At 44.2% G+C, this 15,311-nt stretch overlaps 1 protein-coding gene across 1 annotated transcript in view; it reads right to left on the bottom strand.

Moving 5' to 3' along the window:
* Positions 1-1,840: 1,840 nt before the first annotated feature.
* The window catches only part of XPNPEP1 (X-prolyl aminopeptidase 1), a 31,246-nt gene continuing 17,775 nt past the window's right edge, over positions 1,841-15,311 (bottom strand). The window contains exons 10-20 of the mRNA XM_074159173.1: positions 13,251-13,340; positions 11,861-11,911; positions 10,683-10,741; positions 9,913-9,990; positions 9,305-9,376; positions 7,442-7,502; positions 6,527-6,596; positions 5,178-5,351; positions 4,222-4,298; positions 3,429-3,527; positions 1,841-2,387 (exon numbers count right to left, since the gene is read on the bottom strand). Coding sequence (XP_074015274.1) covers positions 2,259-2,387; positions 3,429-3,527; positions 4,222-4,298; positions 5,178-5,351; positions 6,527-6,596; positions 7,442-7,502; positions 9,305-9,376; positions 9,913-9,990; positions 10,683-10,741; positions 11,861-11,911; positions 13,251-13,340 — 960 coding nt within the window. The 3' untranslated portion in view covers positions 1,841-2,258. The remainder of the gene's footprint in view (positions 2,388-3,428; positions 3,528-4,221; positions 4,299-5,177; positions 5,352-6,526; positions 6,597-7,441; positions 7,503-9,304; positions 9,377-9,912; positions 9,991-10,682; positions 10,742-11,860; positions 11,912-13,250; positions 13,341-15,311) is intronic.

The following is a 15,311-nucleotide window of genomic DNA, read 5'->3' on the forward strand; positions in this document are numbered from 1 at the left end:
CACTGCAGGGGACTTTGGGACAGGAATGGCCCCAGGTTGGCATTTGACTGTAAGGAGGGAACGGAGTTGGGGAAAAGGTCTAATAAGGCCATTCAAACCCAGCAAATTGCTTTCGGTGTCACGTTCCCCCTCCCCATGGAGATGCCTGAGCTGAACACAGTGGCCAAGAGGACAAAAGCTTCCTTGGCTGTTGCATTTCACCATTTGGTAGAAATCCTCCTCTTCTGCTTTCCCATGGGAAACATTTACCCTTGAATTTGAGGAGAGACCTACCCAGGCTGGGTCTTTGCCAGGACATCCGGGACGCCATTCTTGAGAAGACCTGTGGTCATCAGCGCAGCCCCCTGCGGGTCTTCACCGACCGGCAGTCGTCTGCTAGAACTTCATCCCATCACCACCATCTCCCTGGAGAGCAGCTGCCTCCCAGCCCCAGGGGTCTCCCACCCGGCCCGGGGAGGCTGCAGTGTTCAGCTGAGAACTCCCCGATCGTTCCGCCTCACCGCACGCCGTGGATTTTTGCTGGGAAAGCCCCGGTTTGTCCCAGCGCAACCCGTTCAGAGATTCCCCGGCTTGTCCTTTGATCCACAGCCAGCACCTACAGAGGCACCGGGCACCTTTGAAGAACTGTTTGCCCTCATCTGGCCGATGGCCCTCGCTCCTGAGACGCGGCGGGACCGGTTGACGTGTCAGCGGGGTTTCCCACAGCCACAGCCGAGATGAAAGCCAATACTTCCAGGAAGCACTGGAGCCACTTGGCTATTTAAATACCCACAGAAGCCAGGTGGGAAAATGATCTTATAAAGCACTTCCTGCACTTCTGCTTTCTCACCTTCTGGGATAACATCACTAGGAGCCCAGGCAACTTTGTTGCTCTTCACAGTCCTTCTCTGACTGGCTCCGTGATACTGCTTCCCACTTCAGGAACTCTTGAGGGAAATATTAATTTCATGCCATTTAACGGAGATTAGTATTTCCCTCTCAGAGTTTCTCGAGGGGTGGAGGGAAGAAAATATAATATACAATACAAACATTTCCATTTGCACCGAGCATTTCTTGAAAACATCAGGAATTTGAGCTGCTGTTACCCCATTGCTCTTTTTAGATCCAATATTGAACTTGAGTCTGATGAAAACACTTTTGGTACAAACATTAAGAACTACTGCTTCTTTTCACAAACATATTCTCACCCCATGGTTTAACACTACGGACAATGCTTAGATGGACCTGCCCACAGCGATTCTCAGAAGACGGCAGAGCAGAGAACTCCCTCTCTGGGCTGGGAAGTTCTCCTACCTGGGTCTAACCTGCAGCAGCTCTCTTAGCCACTAGATGTCTTCGTGCACTGCCCGGCATCCAGAGCACGGTGTGCGGTAGCCAAGGCCATGCTGATTTTGAACCAAAGCTGCATGGAGGCCTTCTTTTGTCCATTGTATGCAATTTTATTTTTTTTTAGCTTAATAATTGCCTTGTGTCCAGGAAGAGCTGTAATTCCATGATACTGCCCACACATCCTGCACTCCCAAGGGTTATACAAGTCCTCAGCAAGTCGTAACAATAGACAGAAGAAGTACTGGCCCGGGTGCTCTGCGTGTATAAACCTCTGCTGAGTGTCACCACATCCCTTCCACGATCTGTCACAAAGCACAGGGCTGTGTCAGAGGCTCCTGTCAGCCCCCTCCACAACATCTGCCCAGCGCCTAGCACAGGGCAGCCCTATACATACTGCTTCACTGTCCGAACTGGATGCCACACATAAAGGTGGAATTATCTGCTTCTTGCCCTTCTTCAAGTCGTGAAACCCAACACGTCACTGACTGCAAGAGGAGGCAGACCAAGCAAACAGCGGGTTGGAAACTTTTATTTAGTCCTGCTGTGTGGGTAGCATCTTAGCAACTGGAACCCAAGTATGCAAAAATACTGAGTTTTCACAGTGAAAAACCAGACAGTATAAAATATTCCAGTATTGTCTCTTAGAACAATTATTTCATAAGACCCCTGTTTCAAAGGCAACATGCTTATTTATGTTGTTTGCTTTCTATTCTCAACCCCTCCCCCAAAAAAACTGTTCAGACTGTAACGCTCCTTACCCCCACATAACCCACACATGTTGGGGGGAGAGAAACACTACATGAAATCCCCTCCTGATTGCCAAAGGTTTACTGTAGAACGTTCTCCCAGAGGTGCCAAGGGCCAAGAAGACATAGATTATTGTGACACCAAGCAGTCCTGCCGTTCCACACACCGAAGACACTGTGGTGCTACTGAACTCTGACAAGAGGCTCTGTCTCCCGGATCAGCCACCGAAGAGCTTCATGCCGGCCTTGCCTCTCCAGTTCTGCTCCGATTACTTCCCTGCACTTCCGATGGTAGTCGTTCACCCAGTTACACTAGAGAAAGGGAGGGGTATCACATTCAGCATAAGCACAGAAGGGTTTTTTTACAAGTTGTGTACAGCCAAAGGCATTTGTAGGCCCTTCTGCTCTTTGGGATTGAGCTGTTAGGCTGGAATGGGATCCTGTCCCAAAGAGACAGATCTCTATTATATGGAAGTGACTTCTAAATTTGATGAGGGTAGGAACTGAAGCAACTCATCCTGGATTTTCAGAGGAGCCAAGGTTCAGTTCAGCTGGCAATATTCAAAGTCTCTGCAAATCACTGGCTCCAGCAAATCAGAACAGCTACCTTGGCACAGCCTAGTAAATAGCTTTGGAAATTTGTAACTGAACAACGCAGTCCCGGGACAGAAGTTGCCCGATTGATCGGAACAGGTAACCCTACTGCAGATCTTGGAACTCTTCACAGGCCTCTTCAGAAAAAAGGAAATGCAAACAGGATTATCATTCAGAAAAGTAGGATGGGTTGAGGGAAAATAAAGAGTATAGTGGAACATCAGGATGAAACACACCCCAGTGAAGGTAGTGGGAGACCTAAACAGAAAGTTTGGAGCATGAAGCTACTCAGGAAATAAATGCCGCTGAGTAGATATCACTGATGTCTGCTCAGAGTCTTTATGTACTGCAGAACGTGATGTGGCTGAATGGGACTGGTCACAAGCAGATACAGACAACAACATGAGGGAGCGATTAGTATAAATCTCGAGGGAGACAGCATGATAGTCTGACAGAAGCAAATTAAGGCAGGAGTAGGAAAAGAGATGATAGTAGCAAATATCAGATCAAGAGAACTACATCATCAGAAGGGTCTCTTCTGCCTTCATCATAGAATAATTTCGATTGGAAGGACCTCTGGAGAGTTCATCTCGTCCACCCTCCCACTCACAGATGGATTAAGTTTAAAATTAAGTCAGGTTGCTCAGGATTGCTCTCTGGATCTATCAAATGGAAAAGATGCCAATGGTTCCTGTAAACAGAACAGAACCAGCTGGTTCTAGTGTGAAGGCGGCAATGCAAACCCACTGCTTCACTTACCTCTTTTTGTGTCAGCAAATTAACATCAATCATTTTCGTCTGGATTGGAACCAGAGTTAAGGGTTCAAAAGTCAGGCTCCCTCTGTTTTTGAAATTGTACTGCAGCAGAAAGACAAAGGGGTTTGTAAATTTTTAGAAGCAGCTCTGGCCAGATCACACTTACTCCTTGGTTTGTGTCACCAGTACAGAACAACCCATGTAACATTCAGATGAGAGGGTAGCAACTTACAATAACATTTTTCTTATAGCTCAAGCAAAGAATCTCAATATAAATCTTAGCTATTTCTTTCAGTGGTCACTTTTTGAAGGCCATGCCTCAAATCACGATTGTACAGGACTCAGCTTGACAACTATATGGTCATTTTCAGTTTGGCATTTCTAAAAGCACAACCCAACCAGACTGGTAAAATCTGTCTGTAATTCTGTTTCTGCTGCCACTGAGGACTCTCTGTTAAAGAAAATCCTGACTTGAGAATATCAACCAGCTCTATAGCAATGACTCTAAAGGGCTGAACAAAGATGCTTCTGGTCTTTTACATCCAGACAGAAAACATTTTAAAACAACTCTCACATACACATTTCAACCCATGGAAAATCTGCAGCAGAACTGCGTTCTGTGTCCCCATTAGCAACAGAGACTTAGAATCGGTCTTCACTAAAGCAGTGTTTTGGAGACCAAGAGTCTTGAGTAGGATTCAACTGTCTGCAGCATGTTCCCACCTCAAGTTCCAGTACGTTAAGTTTTATAACCAGTGAGTCATATAGAAAGGTGCCTCTTGAGCAGGTCATTCACCTTGGTTTCAGCAGGAATCACGAGGACAACATTTTCTATTCGGATCCCAAAGGATCCATCTTCGTAATACCCAGGCTCTGCAGAAACAGACAGTAATTAACTAAGCCAAAACATAGCTGCAGTGCGCAAATACTTATTCCCTATGGCCAAACTTCCCCTCCATGGCTTTAGTCCACTGAAGTCACTAAGCAATCTTGACATCAGGCACCCACAGAGGCAAACAAATTTCTGACTCTACTTAATCTGCACAGAAGCCCCGAGCAAGGTGACAGCAAAAGTTCTCAAAGGGAGGAGAAACAAGACAGACAGCCCTCAAGCTCAGAGAGACTCCGAAGTCAAAAGAGAACACAGAGTACACATGTTCCAAATACCAGAAACCCGAGAAATATTAATGACTTTATGAAAGGCAGGTGGGTAACCCCTTCCCCAAAACACTTAGTTTAGAGAGTGATCCCCTGAGTCCCTCAGAGGACTTTGCAGCCCTGAAGCAATATAAGTCTCTCAGCGAACCCCAGCAGGCTGTTAATTTACTACTGGAAGAATAAGGCATGTAAAGATTTAACAGCTGCCTCAAATAGCCCATAGCAAAGACAGGATTAGCTCCTGAAAGCCTGGTGTCCACCTTGTACTGCAGCCAGCTCTTCCACTGCAGAATGGGAGGCAGCGTGCCAGAGCCGGGCTGGTCAGCAGCACAGCTCTGCTGAGGTTTGCCCTGTAGGGAACAGGAAGCACCGGCAGCACTCGACTGCAAAGGTGCTTTATGGAAGATGAAAGCTAAAATCAGAGGGTCTTTATCCAGAGAGCTTAAATAACAATTAAAATAACAAAGTGAGGAGGCAGGACCAGGGCTTATCATCCCACCTTTCCTATACACCATTGTCAGATTTATTCCCTCTGCATCTTAAAGAGCTTGGTTCCTCCCCCAGTAACCAGAGAGAATCACCAATGCTAAATACCATCAGAGACGATCATGCCAGCCTCCAAAGGCTCATCTGCAAAGGTTTTGTAGCTAATGCCACAAGGACCCTCATGTACATTTAGGAAAGAGCCAACTCCATGTCCTGTCCCATGCAGGTAATCCAAACCACAGTCCCACAAGGCAGAACGGGCAAAGGAATCTAGAAGGTGACCTGCAGGCCAAGAGGGAGAGAGAATTTGATCAATTCAGGCTCCTCGGAGATGCTGATAATCACACTGAAGGCTCAAACCTGGAAAACTTGCAAAGAAAACCCAAACAAATAAACAAAACAAACAAAAAAAACCCAACAAAACTCAAAAAAGTCCCACCGACAACCAAAGCAAGCAAGCCATTGAAGTGTTAGAAGTTACAGGGCAGATTTGGCACATCCAACATTCAAGCCCTTTCTCAAGTAAAGAGCCCCCCTCTCTCTCTCCTGCTCTTCAGAAGACGATCTGTAACAGAACCATTGCACTGCTGTTTGCTTCACTGAGGTTTTCAGGAAAGAATCTAGTGGTTATATCTCCCACAGAGAATTCAGTGCCTTTCTTAAAGGTAGCTGCACTAAGTGACCTCAAAGTAGAAGTATTTGGTGATCTCATCAGCCAGACTGATCCCTGGACGGTCAGTCATTTCAGATTGTTTCAGTCAGAATGTAGAGAACTTCTGTTGCCTGCATGTGAACACCAAGCCTGTATGTCCAAGTTTAGAAACTCTCCAATATCAGTTGGGGTTTCTCATAGCACTACACAGATGCTTTTTCCTCACCTACCCAAGAATGCAAACTGGAGAAAACTCTAAAAAGAGGCATCTTTGTGTAAGGTGTCTAATGAGGGAGAAAATAGCTCTGCAACAAATTCACCAGGGGTGAATGTATGTCACAGTTTTCCCTGCACAAAATCAAACCAGCTCCTTTGTGTGTCATTTTCCCATGCTGCTCACTGATAAAAGAGATTCCACATTAACTAGAAGAGAATTAGCCAGTCTTTTTGAAGCTGGAAAGTGACCTCTAGCTTTGACAGGGCCATGAGTAAAGCATAAAGACAACCTCCAAGCACAGAAAGTTCACAGATATGTTTGACTGATGAAAGCAACTATCACCCTAGAACCAGAGCACTTTGAACACCCTTCAGACTTTCCCCCTCAGAATTTTCAGCACTAGTTGATGCCGAGAAAGAAGGCATCGGTAATCCAGAATCCAAAATGTTGTGATGGAAACAGACACAGACAGTTACATCAACATCAACAACACATCTGGACCTGTCAACCACAACCTTGCTCTCAGGCCACTTAATGGTTCTTCAGAGGTCACTGCTGTGGTAAAAGCACTCCAACTCTCCAACCTACCTTTGGTTCCATTTGGGAAGATGGCTGCACTCACAGCTATGTGTCCCTTCAAGACATAGGTGAAGCATTCCTGTCAAAGAAATGTGTGCCATAAGTAAACAGGGAGAGGTAGAACTCTGTCTTCCCCAGGAATGGAAAGAAAGACTGCATCTTGTAGCAAATTGTGAATAATCTGGGAAGACTTGCTCATGCTCTCCCATGGCTGGAAATGTCAAAGCAAACCATGAGCAGAAAGAGTTTAAATTACTCTAAAAATCTTTCTCTGCTAATTATGGAGAGTGTGTCACAAACTCAGACTGCTGGTTTAGCAGCAGGATTCACCTGACTTACATGACTGACTTTCTTTGTGGCTGTAGTTTTACTTCCTGAGCATACCCTACAGCATACTTTCATCACTGAGCAAACTATAATGATGAAATTAGTTTTAATTAAAGAAGCAATCTAAAATAAACAAAATTACATTGCTGAATTTCCAACACGGACTTTCTCAGATAAGTCTGAGCCTGGTTTTTGACGTGGTACACTAGACACAAACCATTATTGCAGCCTTGCATTAGTCACTAAGCTTTGCACTAAATTAAACCCCCCTAACTCACATGTTGGACAAGCCGGTAATGGCTATCCTCAGCCCGCTGATTTTATTCTTGCTTAGAGGAGACATGTCACTTTGCAAATGAGAGGTGTGCATTTTAAGATAGAAAGGTGTCATTTTCTAAATCACTTAGTTTATATTTTGGAAGTCTGAAGTCTGACAGCCTCCTTTTCAGTCTTTATCAAAATACTTTCACATATTATTAAATAAATGATACTTGATGGAGCACTTTGACTATACAGCAGTAGGGCACATTATGAATTTGTTGAAATATCTGTAACAGTAAGGGTCAGATCACAAACCACACTGAGATGCCAACTTACCTTTTCATAGGCTGACGGTGTGCCAAAATGCATTGTCCTGGTCACATCTGTGGTGCCATCTCTTCCAGAGGCAAAAAAAGATGCAAGAAGCAAAGGGATGGGGGGAAAAGAAAGATTAAAGTGAGAATGCACAGAAAACCCAGTCACGCTGCAGCAAACCAACCAAACTCATGATAGGGTAAAGTCATCTGCTCTGTGCTACACAAGACTGATGTTGTAACAGTTCCTAATCTCAAAAAATCCTGAACACACATGTCCCAGATGCAGCAATACCGATTTACAATTCAAAATGTTATCTTTCATCCATAAGCATCCCAAAGCTCCTCGCAAATTAGAATGTAAACTGCTCATAAAAATGATGCTAATTTGAGGTTTAGCAACTGGTACCCACCCACTGAGAACAGAACAGAGAAGGCCAAATTTAGACTATTTCTATGGAAGATGATTCATTAGCAGCTTAAAAATACATACTTATGCACAAATGATGACTACCAGCTCAGGAAAGGGAAGTATAAGGGGGGATAGTGTCCCTTTCATCCTCAGGACGTCTTGTGCTAAGACTTCTAGAAGCCATCCAGCATTTGGATAGGGGTCAGTCTGAAACGTCAGAAACTGGCTCTTAAGTTCCTTCTCCAAATACCATTTTGAGCCTGCTGTCAAAAACACAGAGGCTCTTGAAATAATGAGTTCCCTTTGAAACGCTCACTCCTGTGCCTACGCTTTTCCCCAGCACACACAGGCCATGGTCACAAAGAACTCACGGTTTAACTTCTCAGCAGGGACAAGCAGAGCATCCCTGTCACAATGCCACTGATGTCCAGCTTACATTGTATTCAAAGGGCTGCTTTTCATAGTGGCACTAAGGAAATCGTTAATTAGGCCATCAGAGGGGAAGGAAAAAAAAGAACTCCTTGTAAAAATCTTATCAAAGGATGCCTGTATGATTCCTTTTCAAAGCTTTTCCTGACTGACACAACAAAAAGGCATAGCTCCAAAGACAAAGCTCAGCTCAAAGGAGCAGCCAGGTCTGTCCTGCGTTTTTCTGAACAAGCCACTTCTCATCTATTTACACTGGTTAAAAACATCACGTCTTTCATTTTCCACGGAGTCAGAATTCCACAGTAAACAGCTGCAGAGACTGAGGCTGCTGAATGGCACTGTCAAAAACACACTGAGTGAGTCAACAGCCTTCCCAAAAACACACCTAAGTGGCCACTGAGATGAGAAACCCTGCCTCTGAGTCTCTGCCTGGAAAGGCAGAGAACACCACAGGGCAGTGCTGTCCTGCTCCTTTGCCACACCTTTTTCTGACCTCAACACCAGTCAAATCCGCTCATATCCTGGCAAGGGCAGGTGCCTCACTTGGCTGTGCAGGCAGCTGTGCAGGCAGCTGTGCAGGCAGCTCAAGGCTAAACCAGGGCAGTCAGACCTGCTCCCTGCTCCCTGCAGCTCTAATACCAATGCCCCAGGTGCACAGAGCTGCAGCATGTTACTGTTCTGCACGACAGAAACGTGCACCACCAGCTAAAGCACAGCTACCATCACACTGGTAATGAGACTCTGATGGGAACTGCACTCGTCCCCTATCCCAGACAAGACTTGTCAGCACCCCTAGTCTGCTGTCCTGAGCCTAGTTCAGTGCCTCCTGTCACGGACGAGTCACCCATTGACTGATGCACTGACTGATGCAATATTCAGAACGCCACAAACTCCCTCCAGAGGGGATACAACAAGCAGGCTCTCTGTGAAATTGGCACTGCGCTCAGAACTACACATTGCTACACAGCAACTGTGAGCTGACCCCGCAGGTGGTCACTGGGAGCAGAAAACGTAGCAGTTCACAGCACCATTCATCCCACTCACTTGTACTGTGCTCCAGAGTCCAGGAGGTAGATCTCGTTCACAGACAGTGTTCTGTTGGTCTCAGGAACTGGCCTGTTCAGTTAAACACAAATTTTTTTGTTCCACAGTTTTAAGGTCTCCAGCCCACGTCTGCAGTCCAGAAATCATATTAAGTGCAAGCTTGGATGTGTCAGCTCTCATTTCTTGTGGCAGTGATGGAAATCCCACACATGCTGAGCCAGGGTTCATACTCAGAAGTGCATTTGTCTACAGTAAATAGCACTACAGTACAGAGAATAGCTTTGTTGCTTCCAGCAAAACCATCAACATCTGTTCCTGGACATATTTCAGAACAGTTTGCACTTCATACTCGTCCTTCCCAGACTTCTACCCAAAAAACAGCCCCCTTCTACGGCCCCTGAGCAGATCACCATCATTATACATACATGCTGCCTGCAGGGAGAGATCTTAATTTAGTAAGTGTGGAAGCTCTGGTGAAATAAAGTAAGATGGAAATCAACAGTGACTACATCTCCCTGGAGACTCTGTTGTGACTCCACAAAGAATCCAGACAGCTCACTCCAACTATGTTTGATGAAGGATGAAAGGAGAAGCTGTGGTTCTCTTACTTGTAGTGAATGATGGCTCCATTTGGACCTGTGCTTGATATGGTAGCAAAACTCAATTCAACAAAGTCTTTCTGTTGGCTGAAAGAAAAGATTGTGATCACTACAGCACAAGCAAGAGGAGCACACCAGGCACCTGGGGCACCTGGAGCGCTCCATCCGCAATTTCACATCACCTCAGCCTTCCCCTTAGCCTTGAAAGCCACCTGGGGAACCACTCTTGGGTAGGAGAGTTTCACAGATGGAAGCCCTGTACTCCCAACCATGTGGAAACCTGCTTTCCATCTCTACTCTATCCTTACAATCAGAAAACTCACCAGCCAGACCACTCAGGGAAGAGATGTCCTGAACAATTTCTTCTTTGTTACTTATTTACTCAAAGGCATTTTTAGAGGTCCTGTTGATGTACACATGGGAGTATTTCTCAATACAAATGGTGCTCATTCTCCAACAGGAGAGAAGGAAATCTAGCTCTTACATCAACTCTTCTGTAGTAAGAAATCAACTGTCTTGTATTTAAGTGTCCTAACCTGTGGCATTCCTGATTGCTATCTGAAAAGGAAAGCAGATAGGATCCAGTGGGCTGGGACTTGTATCTCCCAAGAGACCCGATTCTTCCCCAACTCTTTCAAGTGTTCAAAGAAATCCTGTAGTAATGGTTTGTCCTCAGGTAAAATATATCTGGGAGTGAGCTGGATTTCTAAAGAATAAAATAAAAACAAAGGATAAAAACGCCACCCAGAAAACATCCTCACAGGGGATTTACTTTTTACCTGCGGAACTCCTCTGCTTTGTCTGCAGCAATTATTTCTGTTACTGTTCCCTTTGGAACCTAGCGGACAAAGATAAAGGTTGAATTAGAACACCAACAGCAAAGAAAATGCTATATGCTTAAGCACCGGGCCTCATCTGTGATTATGAAACACAATCTTGAAATGGCTTCTCTCTGGGTTTTCTGTCCTCATTCCTCAGTAATGACAAACACAAACCTAGCAATGCTGTGCAGGGCATGTGAGAAGCAGAAAGCAGAGACGGTCACAGCAGGATTGTGCAGTTAGTGCAGTATTAAATTCACTGAGATATGTTCAGAAGTTAACATTTCACAAGGCAACATCTCTTACAGACAGGTTACACTAAGCTTAAACAATCCATGGTATGAGCAGAATTTCTATGCTTTTAAATCAGAAATAGAAGCACTTGCAGGAAAAACAAAGGACGTTAAATTTTACTTTCGGCATTTGATAAATTAAAACCTGTTACAAAACTTCCCCAGGACCGGACAATAGGCAAAGGGGAGCAAGAGCTCGGTCTCATAACCCCTGAGGTAGAATTCCTGAGGTACTCAGACATGTAAAAAGGCACCTTCTGGAAGTCATCAAGCCACCTCCATAGGTAAAGTCAATGGACTTAGACACACAGCGGCAGAGGAGGAGCACAGCTTATTAAGCTGCTATGTAACACCTGGCACTCTGCACTTTCACTGTGTATTTCTAACCCAGAGCAAACATGAACTATTTTTCTTTATCCCATTTACACTGCACATGGGCAGGACTGCACCTCTCCATTCATAAATGCCAAATCTGTCCATCCTGCCAGACAACACTGATTATCATGAGAATAATCCCAAAGTATCGCACCAAACTGGATATTATTTCATGACTTACTCTATCAAACCAGCACAAGACAGTATTAACACTACATTAAGCCTGTTCAGGTAACTTCTAACCTGCTCTGGCTTTGGTCTGTGCAACATGAATAGGAGTACGTTTTCAAAAAAATTCATTCAGCCTGGGATGGAAACATGATTGAATTTCCCCAAAAAAAACAGATAAAATCCCAACTGTTTCCCCACTTGTAGCTAAGGCACTGTAAAGACCATCAAAAAGTTTACACTAATGAAGATTTTTACATAGCAATAAAACCTCCAAGTTAAAAAAAATTAATACGCTACCTCTTTCTCCAGCCAGTTAAAGAGCTCACAAAGGGCAACAGCATCTTTAATCTATGTTAAAATAGGCACAAGAAAAGAGAATTGAGAAGAAAAAAGATTTATCAAGTCTCAATATAAGCTGGTTTTGATGCAAAAGATTTCAACCTGCAAGTTTCAGAAACACAAACTAAGAGATGATTTAAGAGGTCTTTCCAGGTTCTACATCCTGTAATTAATACAAGCACTGGATACTTATCTGGTCTATTAAATAAACATTAATAAAGCTTTATTTCTGGGAAGTACCTTACTGTGAAGAATTAACAACAACTCAGCAAACATTGGCATTACCCCACACATGACTTTCTAGTCTCTTTTGCTTCAGCCCACAAGATCTTGCATTTCAGGTCATGGAAAGTAACCACACGACACATCTGGTGATGTGACAGGGGAACATGACCTTCAGACACAGGGGCACCATAGTCTCTGTCACACAGCTTCTGGCTTCTCTCTTGCCTGATGACCCCCATTTTTCTTCCTTTTTTTTCCTACATGCTTGCAGCACACGGGGCAAGAAGCAGAAGACAAGTGTACAAGAGCAAGGCACAATTTTGTCCTCAGGTGGCAGGTGACAAAGAGTCTCTGCTCAGTAAAAGTATTTTTACTTCCCCTTAATGAACAGGGAAAGAAAAGTATTGAAATAGAAAGTAGCAGTTCCCAAAAAAACTAGCAGAAAATATGGGATAAGCACAGAATTGCCAGCTCTGTTTTAACTGGCATATTTCTCCTGTTGTGAAAACTGCTGCTTGAAAATTAACAGGAAAAAAAGAAGAGAAAACTTCAGCCCCACCATGAACCTGTTTCATAGGCAGCTTCTTTGCTTGAAAATATGAAGCTTCCTGGGAAATCAGCCTCATTTCCAGAGTGTCATGATGATGACACAAAAACAGAGTGCTTTGAGGACACTGGCTGCTTCTGAATATCTTGGCCTGTGTTTTGCACCATGTGTCAAAGAATTTCTCTGTATTCTTTAGGCTGTGTTTATTCAAGTGATAGCAATTTGAAGACTCCACTGAGAAAGACAACAGAACTAGCAAAAAAGAGAGAACATCCCTTTGAGGGCTCATACTCTAAACAACACTTCTCAAGTCTGCCCAGTCTTCCAACAGAGCAAGGTTGGTTCCTCACACTGTTACAAATGTTGTTCTTCACTCCAAGGGAATGCTAAACAAGCAAAAAAAAATGTTTCGACAGCAGTAGATGTCTGACAGAAAAACGTTTTTATTCTGCCATCCAAATTCGTATTTGTTTTTTAATCCAAAACACTAAAACTGAAAGAAAAATGTAAGTTCTTTCCCTCAACATAAAGCAAACCTCTCGCCGTGTGCAAGGAGGCTCTCAAGGCTTCACTTACATGCGCTCTTCTCATGCCTTCTGTTTCTGATGAGTTCTTCACAGCTTTTGCAATGCAGATGGGAGTATATGGGGTGAGGTATCGGTAAGCCTGCAGCAGAAGGACAGGGATTACTTGTGGATTACTCATAATCCTACAGGTTTAATAACTCAGCCTGGCCACAAGGCAGTCTCTCTCAACCTTCAGCGCTGTGAGATACTGGTTGCCAGTAGTCAGCTAAGTGCACTGGGGAATAAAGAGGAGAAACAGTCCCTGACTGAAGGAAGAACAGCCACAGAGAAATCCAAGGAACAAAAGGGTCAACAGCTTGTCATGAAGCAGGGTGACGATTTGGATACCCTAAATACCATATATATCAATGTCTGAGCTATGCGTTTCCTGTTATTGCTGTACACTAAAGGCCCAGAGATGATGAGAAACACGAAATCCAGGTACTGAGCACTGGAGTTGAACCTGGAGGGTCCCCCGAGGGTCTGGCTCCTCCAGCACTGAGCATCACCACTTCTAATGATCAGCAGCTCTGACAAACACACCAAGAGCCCAAGTTTTGTTTTGCAAAAGCTCTTTGCAAACCTGAGCTTTTCATACTGTTCTGAAAGGAGCTCACATCAATGGTTTCAGACAAAGCTTTCCTGTGCCTGGATGGGGTGGCCCTGCATTAAGAACTAGTGACTGATCCTTTACCATTGTGCGCTTCCCCAAACATCAGTTGTCCTTACATTATCAGGAATGCTCGGCTGGTTCTGAGCACGTCTTCAGAAATTCACCAACTGAGGTGACTTGTGCAATCCTCGTCACACTTGGCATCAGAAGAAGGAACAAAGTCTTTTGCCTCACAGTTCTCTGCTCTACCCATTATATATCGGGAGATGCAATGAGCACCTACATAAGCACAGCCCAGGCAAAATGCTTTTTAATTCTCTATAAACCAGCATACAAAGAAACACCACTCAAATTAATGAGAAAGGGCTAGTAGACCCTCAGCAAAGACCAATTTCACACAAATCCTACAGGCTTACAATTTCCAGATTCTTAAAAATAGTAAGACAATTACACTACATTATGCAGAAACTAAAGTACTGAAGGAGCCACAAAAAAGTCAGGAAAGTCCTGTTATCAGAGTCAGGATAAAACTTCTCAGCAGTCAGATTCTTAGATTGGCTTGCCTTTTACAGATACTGGTAGGGTCTATTAATCTGCTGTGAAAAGTGTATTTACATGCAACTGTAGGCAAATCTATAAAGGGTTTGCAGATCTGTGTTTAATAATGGACTGGATTTTTGCCAATGTCAATATTTGGCTTTGATGGAGACAGGTGGACTTCCAGCACTGTGGTTCTTCAAAGCACCCCAGGCCAGTTGCTCAGCAGGTGTAAAGTGGTGTAGAGCTAAAGAAAAATACCCAGTATGAGGAACTGGGAAAACTTTGCTTCTTTCAGTGTTTTTTTAATCAGGATATTTCAGTCCTTCCTCCCCTGCTTTCTATCGAACATAAGAGAGCTCCTTGAGGCAGGGACTCTCACATTTCGTACAGAGGGCATGTAGCACTGCAATGACTCAGTATCAGCCAAAACTTTCAGTGCTAGAGGGGTAAATAATGTCACTACAACTCATTACATTCCTTATCCTTGGTCAGACCTGCTGTACTTCTCCATAGGAATGCTCTGCGTAAATCATCTACGGCAACTTACCAAAGCTGGGGTTAGTTCATTGACTCCAGCTACAGCAAGGGGTGTTCTACTCTGAAGTCAAAAGAGCAACAACAATTTATCCTGAATGCTCCATAAACTCTACGCTTTCTGCTACCCTGAACGAAAGAGAGTGGGCAAAATGTCAGTATTCTGTATTAAGAGGCAATTTGCACCTAGAAAAGGATTGATGGTGTCAGAAGATTTAACCCTGGGCAGGAACAAAAAAAACGTGTATCTTGCTCAAGTCAGTGCACAGGCAGAGAGCGCCATGCCCCGTATTAAAGGGATATGTTGAAAGCAACAAAACTTGCCAGACCTGTTTGGTTTTATGATCTGGTACACTTAAGTGCAATGAAGCTATTAAGGTATAT

This window comes from Numenius arquata, chromosome 15, assembly GCF_964106895.1.
Source record: "Numenius arquata chromosome 15, bNumArq3.hap1.1, whole genome shotgun sequence".
Lineage (NCBI taxonomy): Eukaryota > Metazoa > Chordata > Aves > Charadriiformes > Scolopacidae > Numenius > Numenius arquata.